Below are 14356 nucleotides of genomic sequence, written 5' to 3'. Positions count from 1 at the left end.
ATGCAAATGAAAACAATTGCTCACCACCAACTGACCTACGTATAGCCAGTCTCTGAGCAGTGCCCAACTGTGTCCCCCCATAACTTTTTGTTCACCTCCAAACTACTTGCTTGCTGATAGGGCAGTGTGAGGAGCAGAAAACATGGCCTTGACACTGCGTAAGCACTGCTCAGCAGTAACTAAAACATCAGTGTTATCAACACTATTTTCAGCACAAATCCCAAACATAGCCCCATACAATCTACTATGAACAAAATTAATTCTTTCCCAGCCAAAACCAGCAGGGTTTTATTTAAAAAAAAATATTAATGCAGTTGTATTGAGTTTACATGACACAGTTTTGGTAGCAGGGGGGCTGCAGGGGTGGCTTCTGTGAGAAGACACCAGGGGCTGCCCCCATGCTGGACAGACCCAGTTCCAGATAGCTCCAAAACAGATTCACCACTGGCCAGTTGAACCAATCAACAATGCTGGTGGCACCTCTGTGATAACATATTTAAGAAAGGGTAAAAAAAACCCCAACCTAACAAAAAAACCCCAAAAAATCCACTGTGCGGCAGGTATAAGAGAAAGAGGGGGGAGGAAGTCAGAAACACAATCCTGCAGACACCAAGGTCAGTGAAGAAGGAGAGGGAATGCAACTGATGCACTCTTTGACCAAACTTATGGTAGTTTGGTTCAGGCTCCAAAGTAAAGGCCTAGGCCATAACCAGGCCTTGAACTTCTCTAGTTCCAATCTGTTCCTGTTCTTTGAAAACCCACACAGGAACAGGGTGCCATGAGGAGCATTGATGCATATGAGCTTGGAGACTGGAACACCAATCATGCAATTAACACATGAATACCAGGTGGTTCTTCCAAGACTAATTTGTCAAGGAACAAAGAAAATTGTAGATACAAGGAGTCTCATACTTACCTTTTCTAATCACATGTAATTTGACTACAAGCCAACCACTTTATTCCATAAATATGACAGCCCAGGAGAGCTTTTTTTGAACGCTCGCTGCTAAGCAGCTAGCTGCACAGCAGTGATCTCCCCTTAAGCTGGGACATCTCTCAAGGTTACTCTTCAAGGTTGAGACCCTCCTTACCAACTGCAGATCTTTGATAAGTGACCAACATCATGCATAACACTGCATTGTAGTGCACTAAGATTTCTGAATTGGAAACTTTGAATTGTTATTACATCCTCTGTGCAGTAAGTAATAGAGTGAACCTTGCCATCAGACTTTGTTAAGTCTCACTTTTACAACATCTTACTTCAATAAACCCACTTTTGCTGATACCTTTGGCAGTGATTCTTTAAGCAGTCTAAAATCTCCCCCATGACAGGGAATAGGTGTATTGGGGTAAGAGCAGATATTCCCCTGCAGCCCATGGTGAAGACCACGGTGAAGCAGGTTGTCCTCCTGGAGCCCATGGAGGACAACATTGAAGCAAATATCCATCCTGCAGCCCGTGGAAGATCCCATGCTGTAGTAGGTAGATATGACCTGAAGGAAGCTGCAGCCCATGGAGGGCCCACACTGGAGCAGGCTCCTGGCAAGAGCTGCAGCCTACGGAGAGAAGCCCATTCTGGAGCAGGTTTTCTGGAAGGAACTGTGGCCTGTGGTGAACTCACACTGGAGTAGTCCATTCCTGAAGGACTATACCCCATGGAAAGGGCCCATGCTGGAGAAGTTCTTGAAGAAATGCAGCCTGTAGGAAGTGCCCACATTGGAGCAGTTCATGAAGGACTGTATCCCATGGGAGGGACTCCACGCTGGAGCAGGAGAAGAGCATAAGGAGGTAGGAGCAGCAGAGACAAACTGGTTTTAGTTTGTCATACAAAATTCCCCATCCACCCTGCACTGCTCAGGGGAGGGCAGAAGAGTTGGGAACAGAGAAGTTGAACCTGGGAAGGGGGGGGAGGTGTTTTTAATTTTGTCTTTGGACATAATCCTACTATATTAGTAATTGGCATTGACATTAAATTAATCATCCCCAAGGTGAGTGCGTTGCCTGTGACTGTAATTGGTAAAGGATCTCCCTGTCATTTTCTCAACCCACAAGCTTTTTTCATCTTATTTTCTCCCCCTGTCCTATTGAGGAGGGGGAATGAGAATGGCTTAATGGAAACCTGGCAACCATTTAAGGTTAACCCACCACATCAGTTAATCAGGAGAACATCAAAACACTGCAGTTCCTGAATAGGCAAAACACTCTTTGATTTCAATGGGAAAGTTTAGTGCATGAGGAATGAAGAACAATGACTAGAAGTAGAACAGAAAGAATTAAAACATATCAGATCACAACACCCTGTCATAATTTTAATATTTTGTACTATAAGTTCCCATGTTATGTAATTACTTGGGGATAAACTTCAGATTAAAGCAATACAGAGGACAGATAGGGAACTAAATGAAATTAACAACTGAGTATATATTTATGTTTTTAAATGAACATAACACCAGTTTAAAAAAAAATGCTAAATGGCACTAAGTATAATTTCTCTTATCCAATGCCATTTTGTCTTTACATGCTGTAAAGGTATGTGGAAAGAGTGTCTGCTCCTTTAAGGGTATCTAGTCAAAGGAGCCATAAACAAAATCAGAGACAAACCTGAGGGACAAGTGATAAGGGAAGGTCATGACAAGAACAAACCTGGCCAGTCACACTAATTGGTTAGGATATGTGGAGTGTGAGAATGTTTATTTCTTCAGCTGGTAGGATAAGGAAAGGGAGACAAACACAGAGAGACATAAAACCTGATCAATTAGCATTAACAAAGACAATAACCAGAAACAAAACTGGTCAGTCACGCTGAGGGGCTATCAAGAAACTGCAGGCAAACTATCAAAGGAGCTGGTCACAGGTAGAACAGGGCCAGTCAGTATGCTTGTCTGGATAAGCCCTGCACCTGATCACTGCAGTCTATCCTATAATCTTATATCTTCTTATTAAATATTTTCTTAACTATCTTTCTGCATAATCTCACTCTGTGTCACATGCATGTGTGCTGCAAGGATTAAGCACCAGCTACTGGTGAGACCTGTGTGTGAGTGGAATTTGGTGCCAGATACTGGAATCAGACAGGGAGTGTAGGTGCCCTGCAGCCTGTGCTGTCAGCTACTAGAGCAAGCGAGGGTCCTAGCATCAGTAGTTGGAGAGGGCCATAGATCTCTAGACATAGGTAGGGTACTACAGATTTTGTGCCTGGAATGCCTGTTACCGGGTGAGTGGATTTGGTGCAAGCTACAGGAGTAGGACCAGGAGTGTAGGCACCCTGTGGCCTCTGGTGTCAGTTACTAGATGGGGGGGGGGGGATAGGGGTGCCTTTAAACTCCAATCACTGGGGTGGGAACAGTGTCTGTCTTGAAAACCAGCTACTGGGAGGGACTGGTGTGAGTGAGGGGCTCAGTGCCAGCAGCTGGAGTGGGACTGCATGTCACAACCCATGTGCCTGGTGCCGGCTGCTGGTGAGGGCCAAATGTCTGTATCTTCTCCAAACCTAGTGTGCATATGTATTCACTAGCAAACTTCAAGCTGGACTAGCTGGCAAGTAGGAGGCCCTGGATCTGGGCAGGGATATCAGACAGGCAAGGGTCTGTGCTGGTACACCTAGAGGGACTTGCAAGTACAGAGTGCCTATAGGATAAGCATGTGCATGCTTGCTAGTGAACATCAAGCTGGACTAGCCAGCAAGTAGGGGACCCATGAGGCAGCTAAGAGAGCCCAGGATCTGGGCAGGGGTGCCTGACAGACAGAGGAGCTGTGTCAGTACTTGAGGGATCCGCAAACATGCACATGCTTGTGAACCTAAAGTGTTGTGTGTGTAATTTCACTAGTGAACTTCTATCTCTACCAGCTGCAGAGGAAGAAGGGGACTTGTCTGTCTATGTGTTTTATGAGAGTCCTATACATAGGAGCTGTTGAAGGCAATGCCTTATCTGTGATAGTCTGTGTAACCGGTCATGTCAGCATCCTCTGGCTGTGTGTGCACATGTGTCTCTGGGATACATGCTCAGCTTTGCTACTGGTGGAACCTGCAAAGGGAAAGTAGTAGTCATGTCCCTCAGCCTGGGCAGAGAGACCCCAGGTCCCCAGGCACACCAGGCTGGGCTCCAGAAGCCAGACAGGAGGAAGTCCTGGGCCAGAGCAGCTGGAGGAGGAAGCCATACTCTTTAACATCCCTCAACAAATTCATTTATCAGTTTTCACCCAGAATTTTGGACAAATTTGGAAAGAAACAATCTTTCTCTCAGCACCGATAGCTACTATACTGCATCATGAATTATAGCGCAACAGAACCAAGGACAATAAGTATCATTTTAGGCAGCTATACAAAAAGTAAAGATAGATCTTGGAATTATATTTACACACTGCCATCCAATTTCTTTAAAGAAAAAAATAATCTTAGAAAGGCATGTAAAAAACCCCCACCAATTAACAAGATATTTCAACAGACAATAGAACAAAAGCTTTCATTTACTTAATCATTAGAACAAATCAACAGAAATCAAAACACACACAATTTGGACACACCATTCCTTTAAAAGCTTTAAAACATCCCAGCATACCAATGAATTCTTTTCCCCCTTTAGCTTAAGGTTAAACAATTTGGATCCATTCTACTAAGTGTCAGGAATTGATGCTGCTGCCACTGCAGCAACCATAAAAGATCACAGGATGCAAATAGGCTGCAGCTACAATGTAGATGAGACAGAACTGCAACCTGCTTACAACTATTACAGTTGATTTGAGTAACTTTACATACCAACTATGTCCACTGAAGAAATTATGAGTTTAAAAGAACAGAGCTACCATTTATTTTAAATAAGGGCTATCATTTATTTTCATTTTCAAGAACAGTATCATCAAGTATATATGATGACAATTAGCCTCTCAAAACACTTTGTATTTAATACTGCAATCGAGTTGCTTATAATAAAAAAATCTTGTTTCACTGCAAGAGTTTTAGTACATTGTAAAACCACAATAAAATTAATACAAGTCAGACATACCTTTAGCCACAGCTTCTTTATACTTTTCTTTGGCAGAATTTACTTCTTTTATTAGTTGTCTATAGCTAGATTTTAGTTTTTCCAATTCTGTCTTTGTGACCTTTAAGAAAACAGAAATATAAAACATATTAAAAATACTTAACCTCAACATTACAAACAATTATTTTTTGCTAATGGCAAGATTACAGAATTTATTTTCCAATATAAGCATATTAAATTTTTTCATTAGCTTGAGGTTATCTTAAAAGGCTATTACTTGCTGTAAAAAAAACCCAAACCCAATAAACGTAAGGGATGAAATTGAGGCCTGAAACAGTTTCCCTATTTGAATCAGTGCAGTACAGTAACAACAAATGTTTAGGAAACAGTTTATCATAAATATTAGTACATTTTAATCAAGTGGGAAAAAGCACCAAAAAGGATGCTTATTAAAATCACAGTAGATGAAAAAGTTTATACAATATTCAGTCTCCACCTCAACACCAACCATGTTGCTGGAAGAAAAAAGAAACAGTGCTTTTCCATCTCTCAGTAGAGATTTCAGACTGATTTTTTTTTCTAGACCTGATTTTTGATAGTTTCAACTAACCTTTCCCCAGAGCACCTGAATGAAACCAATTCCTGTCAGCTTCACTGCCTAGACACAGCACTCTCAACATCAACAGGATGACTGCCATCAGGTTTTATTCTACCACTAATGCTAAAAGTAACAGAAAAGGTCCTGAACAGCTCTCTACCTGCAGACTCAATATTTGGTTTACGCTTGATTTACATTTTAGAATAGGGACTAGAATCCCACTTCCACCCAAAACATTCTGGACAGTAAGGAGCACTCATGAACAAAAGTTTTTAAAACTCTTATTCCAAGGACATCAAGGGATGTTATAAGTAGCCACCACCTCCAGCAGCTTCAGAGCCCAGGGATTCCTTCTGCCAAGCCACTGGAGCCCAGCCCAGAGACCTGGAGATCTCCACCCCAGGCCAACGGATGTCGCTGCTGCTTTCCCATTTGCAGGTACAACCAGTAGCAAAGCTGAGTGTGCATGCCAGACACATAAACACAGAGGACAGAGGGCTACACAGACTGCCACAGACAATGCACTGCCTTTAACAGCCAGGACTCGCACAAAACAAGCATAGACAACCAAGTCGCCTTCCTCCTCCATGGCTAGTAAGAACTAAAGGTCACCAGTGAAAGCACACACACCACACAATTCACAAGTGCATTCATAGATCCCTTGATGAGCGGAAGAGCCTCTCTGTCCCTCCATGTATTGAGTTTACATGGCATGGGTAGCTTCTGTGAGAAGAGACCAGTGGCTGCCCCCAAGTCAGACAGAGACAGATCCAGCCAGATCCAAGAGACCCATTGCTGACCAAAGCTGAGCCAATCTGCAACACAGGTGGCATCTCTGTGATAACATATTTTAAAAAGGGTAAAAACCACTGTACAGCAGCTGTGAGAGAGGAGTGAGAGAAAAACCTGCAGATGCCAAGGTCAGTGAAGAATGAAGGGGAAGAGGTGCTCCAGGCACTGGAGAAGAGATTCCCCTGCAGCCTGTGCTGAAGACCATGGTGACACAGGCTGTCCCACTGCAGCCCATGGAAGACCATGTCAGAGCATATATCCACACTACAGCCCATGGAGGACCCCATGCTGTAGCAGGCAGATATACCCTGAAGAAAGCTGCAGCCTCCAGAGAGGAACCCATGCTGGAGTAGGCTCTTGGCAAGAACTGTGGTCTGGGGGGGACCCATAATAGAGCAGTCCGTTCCTGAAGGACTGTACCCCATGGTAGGAGCCCATGCTACAGCAGTTCTTGAAGAACTGCAGCCTGTGGGAAGGACTCACATCAGAGCAATTAGTGAAGGACTGTATCTCATTGGAGGGACCCCACACTGGAGCAGGGGAAGCACAAGAGAAGAAAGAAATGGTGGCCAAGGTCAACCCATCATACTCCTATACCCCAGCCTGTATCCTGAGCCCTCCTACCCACTCCACAGATCTACTCACTGGCTAGTCCAGCTTGGCACTCATTAACAAAAACACACACTCCTACACTCATCTCGGAGGCACTCCACACTCTGAAACCAGGACAGCGGGTCATCCCAAATATCTGCCCACCTGATACCCCATGTGACTAAAAGTGCTGTTAACACACCAGTGTTTTAGCTATTGCTGAACAAGTGTATGAACAGCACCAAGGTCGTCTCTGTTTCTCACTCTGCCCCACCAACAAGTAGGCTAGGGGTGGGCAAGAAGTTAGGAGGGGACACAACCAGGACAGCTGACCCAGCTGACCAGAAGGATATTACATGCCATATAACATGATGCTCAGCAATGAAAACTGAAGGGAGGGGTATTTGGGGGAGGCAGCCAATACTCAGAGACTGGCTGGGCATCAGTCTACTTGTGGGAGGTAGTAATGCAAAGATGATCATTCACTTCTTTGTTTCTCCACCACCACCACTTAAGCGGTCTTTATTTTGACCCACAAGTTTTCTTGCTTTTGCTTTTCCTATTCTCTCCCCCATCCCACTAGGGGCAGGGGGAGTGAGTGGCTGCGTGGTGCTTAGCTGCTGGCTGGGGTCAACCCACCATATCTGTCCAAATAAATGCATATAGAACATTTTCAGTCTCTGCCTTATCAGCTAGCAGGGGAGAGAAAATGTTGAGGAAATATTGAAAATTGAAACTAGACACAGTCTATATATCACAGGTTATCACTTGTACCATATCACAAAAACAGAACCAAAAAAAAAAATTCATCCTTTTCTAAACAACTATAATAAATCTATAAAACATAGTTGAATAAAATACCTTGTACATCTCTGCTTCAATTTGTTGATGAACACATACATAACTCTTCTTCACTTGCTGCTTATCTTTGATCATCATTGTAAGCCTATGCAAAGGCCCAGAATTCAGATCCTCTGCATGTGTCTTCATTATTTTACTCAGCTGTTCTGTTTGCTGCATCATGAGCAACCAAGACTATTAAAAAAAAAAAAAGGCAGAAAAGCAGTTACTTATTCTGGCTTACAAATAACCTTATAGTGAACAGGAACTGTGGGGGAAATGCGTCAATTTAAAACAATTTAGTAATTTTATTTTAAGTTACCCTAAACTTGAGATCTTCTAAAAAAGTTCTTCCTGCTACAGCAAAACAATCCCTTGAATTTATTCTTTAATAAAAAAGTATTAGACTGAATAATGGGCCATATATGATTTATTTAAAGAACGGTATGCTCATGTTTATCTGAGGAGACCCTTATTGTTTACTTGAGGATGCACTAAATCCTTGAATGGGTGACATAGGGAGTGTGCTAGTTGTCCAGGCATGAGATATGTTAATATTGTTAACTTGAAGATATACTAAATCCTTGAATGGGAATGTGCTAATTGTCCAGGTGCAATATATGTTAATGAGTTCCCAGAAAGTTAATGAATAGACATGAGTGACTTGTATAAAGAGGGGGCTGAAAGGCTCCCTTGGTGTGCATGACTTTGGAGGAGCGATCCCCCATGCGCCCAGCGCTGTCGAATAAAGATAACCTCCGCCCACTCGAATAGTGGTGATAGATTCTTTGAATCAATTTGGCGACCCAGGTGGGACCTCCTCTGCTCGGCTGCGGGACCCATTGAGAGCGGGGACTCCCTAGGGTACCCCCGGGGATTTTCCCAGAGGGGCTCCTCGTCTCATCTGGATCACCGCAGGAGCAGACAAGGACTCCATCTTGCAGAGCAAAGGTACTATCTTTATTCAAATATTATATTAATTGTAAATATTATATTACTATTATATTTAGAACAGTACTGTTTTGTTCTGGATATTTCTGGTTCTGGGGACTGGTCCGTCTGTAAAGCTGTCCGTAAGTCATAAGATTTCTGTGTGCTTATGCAGGGTGGCGTATGCCGGGTAGCTAGCACCGCAGGCATACATCTGATTCTGATCTGGTAATTTATGTTTTAGTCTGAAGACTAAAACTTCGGGTAATTCGGAGCCAATCCATATACATAGGATTGATATTCGATTCTGTTATTTGTTTCGATATTGAGGTAATATCGGAACTCTGATTCTGTTTTAGTATTTGTTTCAATATTGAGGTAATATCAGAAATTCGTGTTTTAGTCTGGAGACTAAAAACGATCGGTGATTTGGAGTCAATCCGTATACATAGGATTGATAATTACAGGACTAATATTAATTGTTGTACTTACTTTATGTTGTAAATATAAGAACATTTCTGTATTAGGTGTGAATGTGGGTGTGTGAGTACTGTCTTGAGCATCCGAGGGGTGAGTGTAAACCTCTATATGTTTTAAAGTGCATATAGTGTAAAGAATTATTGCGTATATGGTGGGGGTTGCTGCTTAAAGACAAAATTAATCTCTGAGCAGTTACTCTGTGCTGTTTTGGCATCAATTTGGTGAGCCAGCAAGGAGAACTCTCCACCAGTGCTGGAATCCAGGGGCCTGGGGACCCTCAGGGCCCCCGACTGCATCTTCTGTTGGCAAGACTCTCCTACCCCTCGACTTCTGACACAGGTGGACAAGGACTTTTGCACAACATGAAAGGTATTTATATTTATTCTTTGTTTTGAATATTTGATTGTCTTAAGATTTGGGAAGCTAAAAACTTCCTTTAGGTTGTCTTAAGATTTGGGGAATTCCTAGGATGTAACAACTGAAATCACGCTCTGTGTCTTGTTTGTTCTATGTGTTGTCTCGTTACATGTTCAAAATTGGAGTTATGAAATGTATGTTGAAAAAAAAAATAAATCTGGAAATTCTAGGAAAATAGCTGAAAACTTAACACTCTGCTTAAGGCCAGAAAAAAATTAGAATCTGTTTTATGGCAATTGTTCATTGAAATGCGTATTTTGTGTGATAAGGCGAACCGTCAGCGTTCCTGGAGTTGTATGTAAGTGTACGGTACCATGTAACATATGCCTGTGTGACTGAGGGCTGCCCGGAGAGTGTGATGTGTGTGAGAGACGCGGTGTCACTGCGAAGCGAGTGGGGAGTCCCGATCTGCGTTTACGTGTTCCCCGCGAGGGGCCAGTCAGAGACGAACGGAGCGATTGAAAAATCAATTTATGAAGTGTTGGAATGCATAATTAGAAATTAGAGCGGGAGACTGTTGTAGAAGAATGGCTGCAGAAACGTGGCCATAGAATCCCTAAAGATCTGCACAATCCAGGCCTGGAATTAGAATAGGCCTGTATTCAGAATCGTGCTGAAGTTGTGCTGAAGTTAACAAGAAAGTGGCCTTGATCTATTCTTGAATCCTGAGACCAAGTAACTTTGTTGTACTAACAGGCCGTGGCTGTAACAAGCTGCAGCTGTTAGGGAAGACATGTGCAAGGCCAAGGGAGATAGGGAGCGGTATGGGAATATAGGAAGTAGCAAACCGCAAGGCTGAAGCATAGCAACGCAATTAGCTACACGGATAGAATGCTTATTTTAGTCATGATAATTAGGGGTGTGAGAACAGCGTGCGCTTAGAGGCTAATAACCAATTATATGTTTGCTTTGGGAATATGCATGTGTATCGAGTAAGTAGTGTAAGTAGTGTTAGAAACTAATAAAGATGAGCAAGATGCATAACTCATATTGAGTAATTTCTTGACTCCGGCAAACCCTTTTCCCAACAATTGGCGCCTGAATGACGGGAAAGCTGGAAAAACTCTGCCTTTGCATTGTGATGGTGGGCTTTGCGAACTGAGAATCGCTGAGAGGAGTTCAAGCAGGAAGGCGTCCGTAAGAAGTAAAGGTGTCTGAATCCGGCATTGACGTCGTGCGTGGACCTGCACCGGTAAGACCGTTTTTCCCTCAATAATGGAAAGGGAGGCAGCACTCACGCTATTATCTGATATTCTTGCTAAGCGAGAGGCTAGCGTGAGCACAAAGAAGCTCCATGAGCTCTGTAGGTGGGCGAAGGAAAAAGGACACTTAAAAGACCCGCAATTGCTGTTTAGTGTGACTGAGGGGCGAGAGATCGGGGATTCCCTTTGGTATGCGATCCTTAGCGGCAGCAAGTCGGCCAAGGACTTGGGACCAACCTGGCGGGAGGTCATGAACCATTTACGATCAATGGTTGCAGAGAAAAAAATGGCTATGGCTGCTTCAGACCTCCTCGGTAGGGAAACCAAGTCGGAGTCTACCCGATTATTTGGTCAAGGCGTTCCGTCTGCGAAAGGCATAATTGTGCCTGTTAAAAATCTGCGACAGAGCTATTACACCCGACACCGGAGGGTGCCGCCGCAACGGGTGCTCCACGCCGACCTGAAAGCTACCGAGAGCCGCCCCCCCTGCTAGATGAGGAAGAGGGTACTAGGGCGGGTCCGAGAGCACCTCTGAATGAGAGCGCAGAGTCCGATAAAGAAAATGAGCCCACCACAGCTTCAGCTGCCCCGATGCCCCGTCTCCGAACAAAACCGTCCGACCGGACCTTAAACCGCTTGCTGCAGCAACTGAACGAATGCCATCTGCTTACTGCCGGTCGTAATGTCCAAGGCGTTATCCTCCAGCCTGCCACTCCCCAAAATTGTTGGTCTGGGGTTATACGAGACGCTATATTGGCGGGAGAGTGGCAGGCTGCTTCTGCTGTTGCATGTCCGGTGCGGACCACCACGTTACCAGACGGTACAGCAGCCGCACAGTGGAAACCTTTTGATTGGAAGTTTATGCAGCAGCTGCGACAAGCCGTTACACAATATGGTTTGCAATCAGAACCAGCCAAGCACCTGCTGAATTAAGTGTTTGACTCTGAAATCATGACACCCAGTGACTGTACTTCGCTAGCCAGATTGCTTCTTACACCAGCACAGTTCCCCGCGCCCCGCCAGCGTGCCGTGCCGTGCCGTGCCCCGCGGCTCCCCCCGCTCGCCCGCCCAACCACCGCCACGGATCCCCCCAGCTGCTGGCGAAAAGCGGAGTCCAGAGTTCGGCGTGGAGCTGCAGATTGCACCCCAGACGGTGGTAAGACCGTGTAGAGTAAATCACGGCAGGGCTCTACGCTAAATTCCACTCTGTCGGGGGGGGGGGGGGGCACTACGGAAGACCGCGACGAGTAAATCGCGGCGGGGCTTGTCCGCGCTGATACCCTTTCTGTAAAAGGGGAGAGCTCTGAGAAGACCGCGATGGAATTAGACGCGGCAATTAAACTGTTAACTGGCATCCTCCTTGGGAGAGGGGAGGGCGTTAAAGAAAAAGAAGTGGAGACCTTACTTCGCTGAGCACGAAAAAAAAAAAAAAAAAAAGGTAGCGGCGGCAGCCTTAGAAGCGTTGGGGTGAAATGTGGTAGAAAAGCCGGTGGAGCAGAAGGGTGATTCACCTAAGCCTTCACTCTTAGCTACACTTTTCGGAGTTGAGCATACTCGTCCTATGAAGGGTATGTCCACCCCTACGTGTTCAATAGTGCAGGAGCTTTTAGATAAGACAGCGGACAAACCGGAAGTTACTCCTCAAGAGCCTGCGGTAACTGAGCCGAATGCGGAAAAGGCAGACGAGCCTCCCCAGGAGGGCGGGGCAGAGAGTCCTGCTGCACCAATCACGTCAGGGAGGGCAAAAGTGCCCTTCGATGTCGTATCCTTCTGGTCCTGAAACATCATCGGACGGGTTTGAGGAGGAAGGCGATGAAAAGTCTTGTGATAACAATACAGAGAAATCCTTACAGGAGGTAATAGATAAATTAAGAAAACTGGTAAAGCGAGTTAAAATGAACCTGCCTACTGCTTCAATACCTATAATTCCTCCAGTCAGCCCAACTACCCCACCGATGCTGAACTCGAGAAAAGATCCAATTCTACAGCATTGGTCTGGTGTTATTCATGATGCTATTTTGGAGGGTGATTGGCAGGTGACCAGCTCGTTAGCTGGTCCACTACTGATTAATAATCTTGATGCACATGACTGGGACGTGATTTATGGAAGGTTAATGATCAGATTTTAGCGATGGGAGTGTTGCAACCTGCTCTTCCACCTTTTATGATGATCCCTCAGATTTGGCAAACTGTTGTGATAGACTTGAAAGACTGGAGTTTTTCTATACAATTCCCTTACACCCTGATGACACACAAAGAGACCAACTAATGATGATTTGCAACTGTTCCGATCCTGGTACAAAAGCCAACAGTCCTCAAACTTGTTCACCAGAGCAGCGGGCTGCCCTAGAAGTTGTGTCCTGCAAGATTCAGACTGGCTGGTGTGGTCGCCAAATGGCAAATCATCCGTTATCTTTTTGGTTTGTAATGTTGCCACTTCACCTTTTGCCCTTATTTTGAAATGGCAAAAGAAAAAGAGGGAAAATACAGCAATCATTTTAGAGTGGTTGTTTTTGCCATTGCAACCCAGACATCGTATTTTAAGTCACCCTGAAGCAGTAGCGGCCTTGGTGAGAAAAGGAAGAGACAGGATTGTTGAAATTGGTGGGACTGAACCAGCAGATATCAGTATTCCAGTCCGTGGTGATAGTTATGAGTGGCTCCTGAGACATTCAACAGCCATACAGGAAGCCTTGATGGGTTATACAGGTTTTGTACACAACAACCGGCCAAAAGGACCTCTCTGGAGTTGTTAGAACATTATCAGTGGATTGCGAGACCATTATGCTCAAAAAGACTAGTTGACGGGCCAACAGTGTTTACAGATGCAGGACGAAAGATGAAGAAGGCTGCGTGTGTTTGGCAATCCGATAATCAGTGGCAGAAACAAGTGATCACCGGTGAACCACGGGACAACCTTCAAGCCTTAGAACTGAAAGCAGTTGTTGAAAGGGCAAACCATACCCTGAAGGATTATCTTCAGAGACAGAAAGTATCGCAGGACATAGATGGAACTAAAGGGTTGACTAAGGTGTTTACCTTAAACTATCCCTCCCTTATGGAGGATAGAGAGGGACCACCTGTTGTTATACATCACCAAACAGCACGAGGGAACCAAACAACTACAGTTCCTGGTTTGAATGTCCTGTATAAAAATATGGCTTCAGGCATATGGGAAGGACCTAATCCGGTGTTATTTATCGGTAGAGGTTATTTTTGTATCTCCACAGATAAAGGACCTAGATGGGTCCCTAGCAAGTTTGTGCGACCTGTATGTCAAGATCAGAAGACGGAAGAGAAGACTCAGAGCGAGCAGACAGAATAAACTGTCTGTGTTGCAAGGGATGTAAAACGTGGGTATTGTGCCGATGTATGCTATGTGGGGTAAAATGGTTCTGTAAGCCAAAGTTTAAATGTAAATGGTGTAAAGAGTGTATGTGTTTGATTGGTAGCCGGGCATGAAGCAAGAGAAAGCATACGACTAGTGTAATACCATGCTGATTGGAGACAGTATACATCATCAG

At 44.5% G+C, this 14356-nt stretch overlaps 1 protein-coding gene across 5 annotated transcripts in view; it reads right to left on the bottom strand.

Annotated features, from left to right (window-relative positions):
* The window catches only part of LOC119140661 (tyrosine-protein kinase Fer-like), a 218753-nt gene that overhangs the window by 170502 nt on the left and 33895 nt on the right, over positions 1-14356 (bottom strand). For all 5 annotated transcript variants that reach the window (XM_037372176.1, XM_037372177.1, XM_037372178.1 and 2 more), the window contains 2 exons: positions 7825-7998; positions 5004-5103 (listed from right to left, as the gene is read on the bottom strand). In XM_037372176.1, the coding sequence (XP_037228073.1) occupies positions 5004-5103; positions 7825-7998 (274 nt within the window). The remainder of the gene's footprint in view (positions 1-5003; positions 5104-7824; positions 7999-14356) is intronic.

Source organism: Falco rusticolus, chromosome W, assembly GCF_015220075.1.
Source record: "Falco rusticolus isolate bFalRus1 chromosome W, bFalRus1.pri, whole genome shotgun sequence".
Lineage (NCBI taxonomy): Eukaryota > Metazoa > Chordata > Aves > Falconiformes > Falconidae > Falco > Falco rusticolus.
The sequence above is the reverse complement of the archived record's forward strand: the minus strand, read 5'-3'. Positions and strand labels throughout refer to the sequence as shown.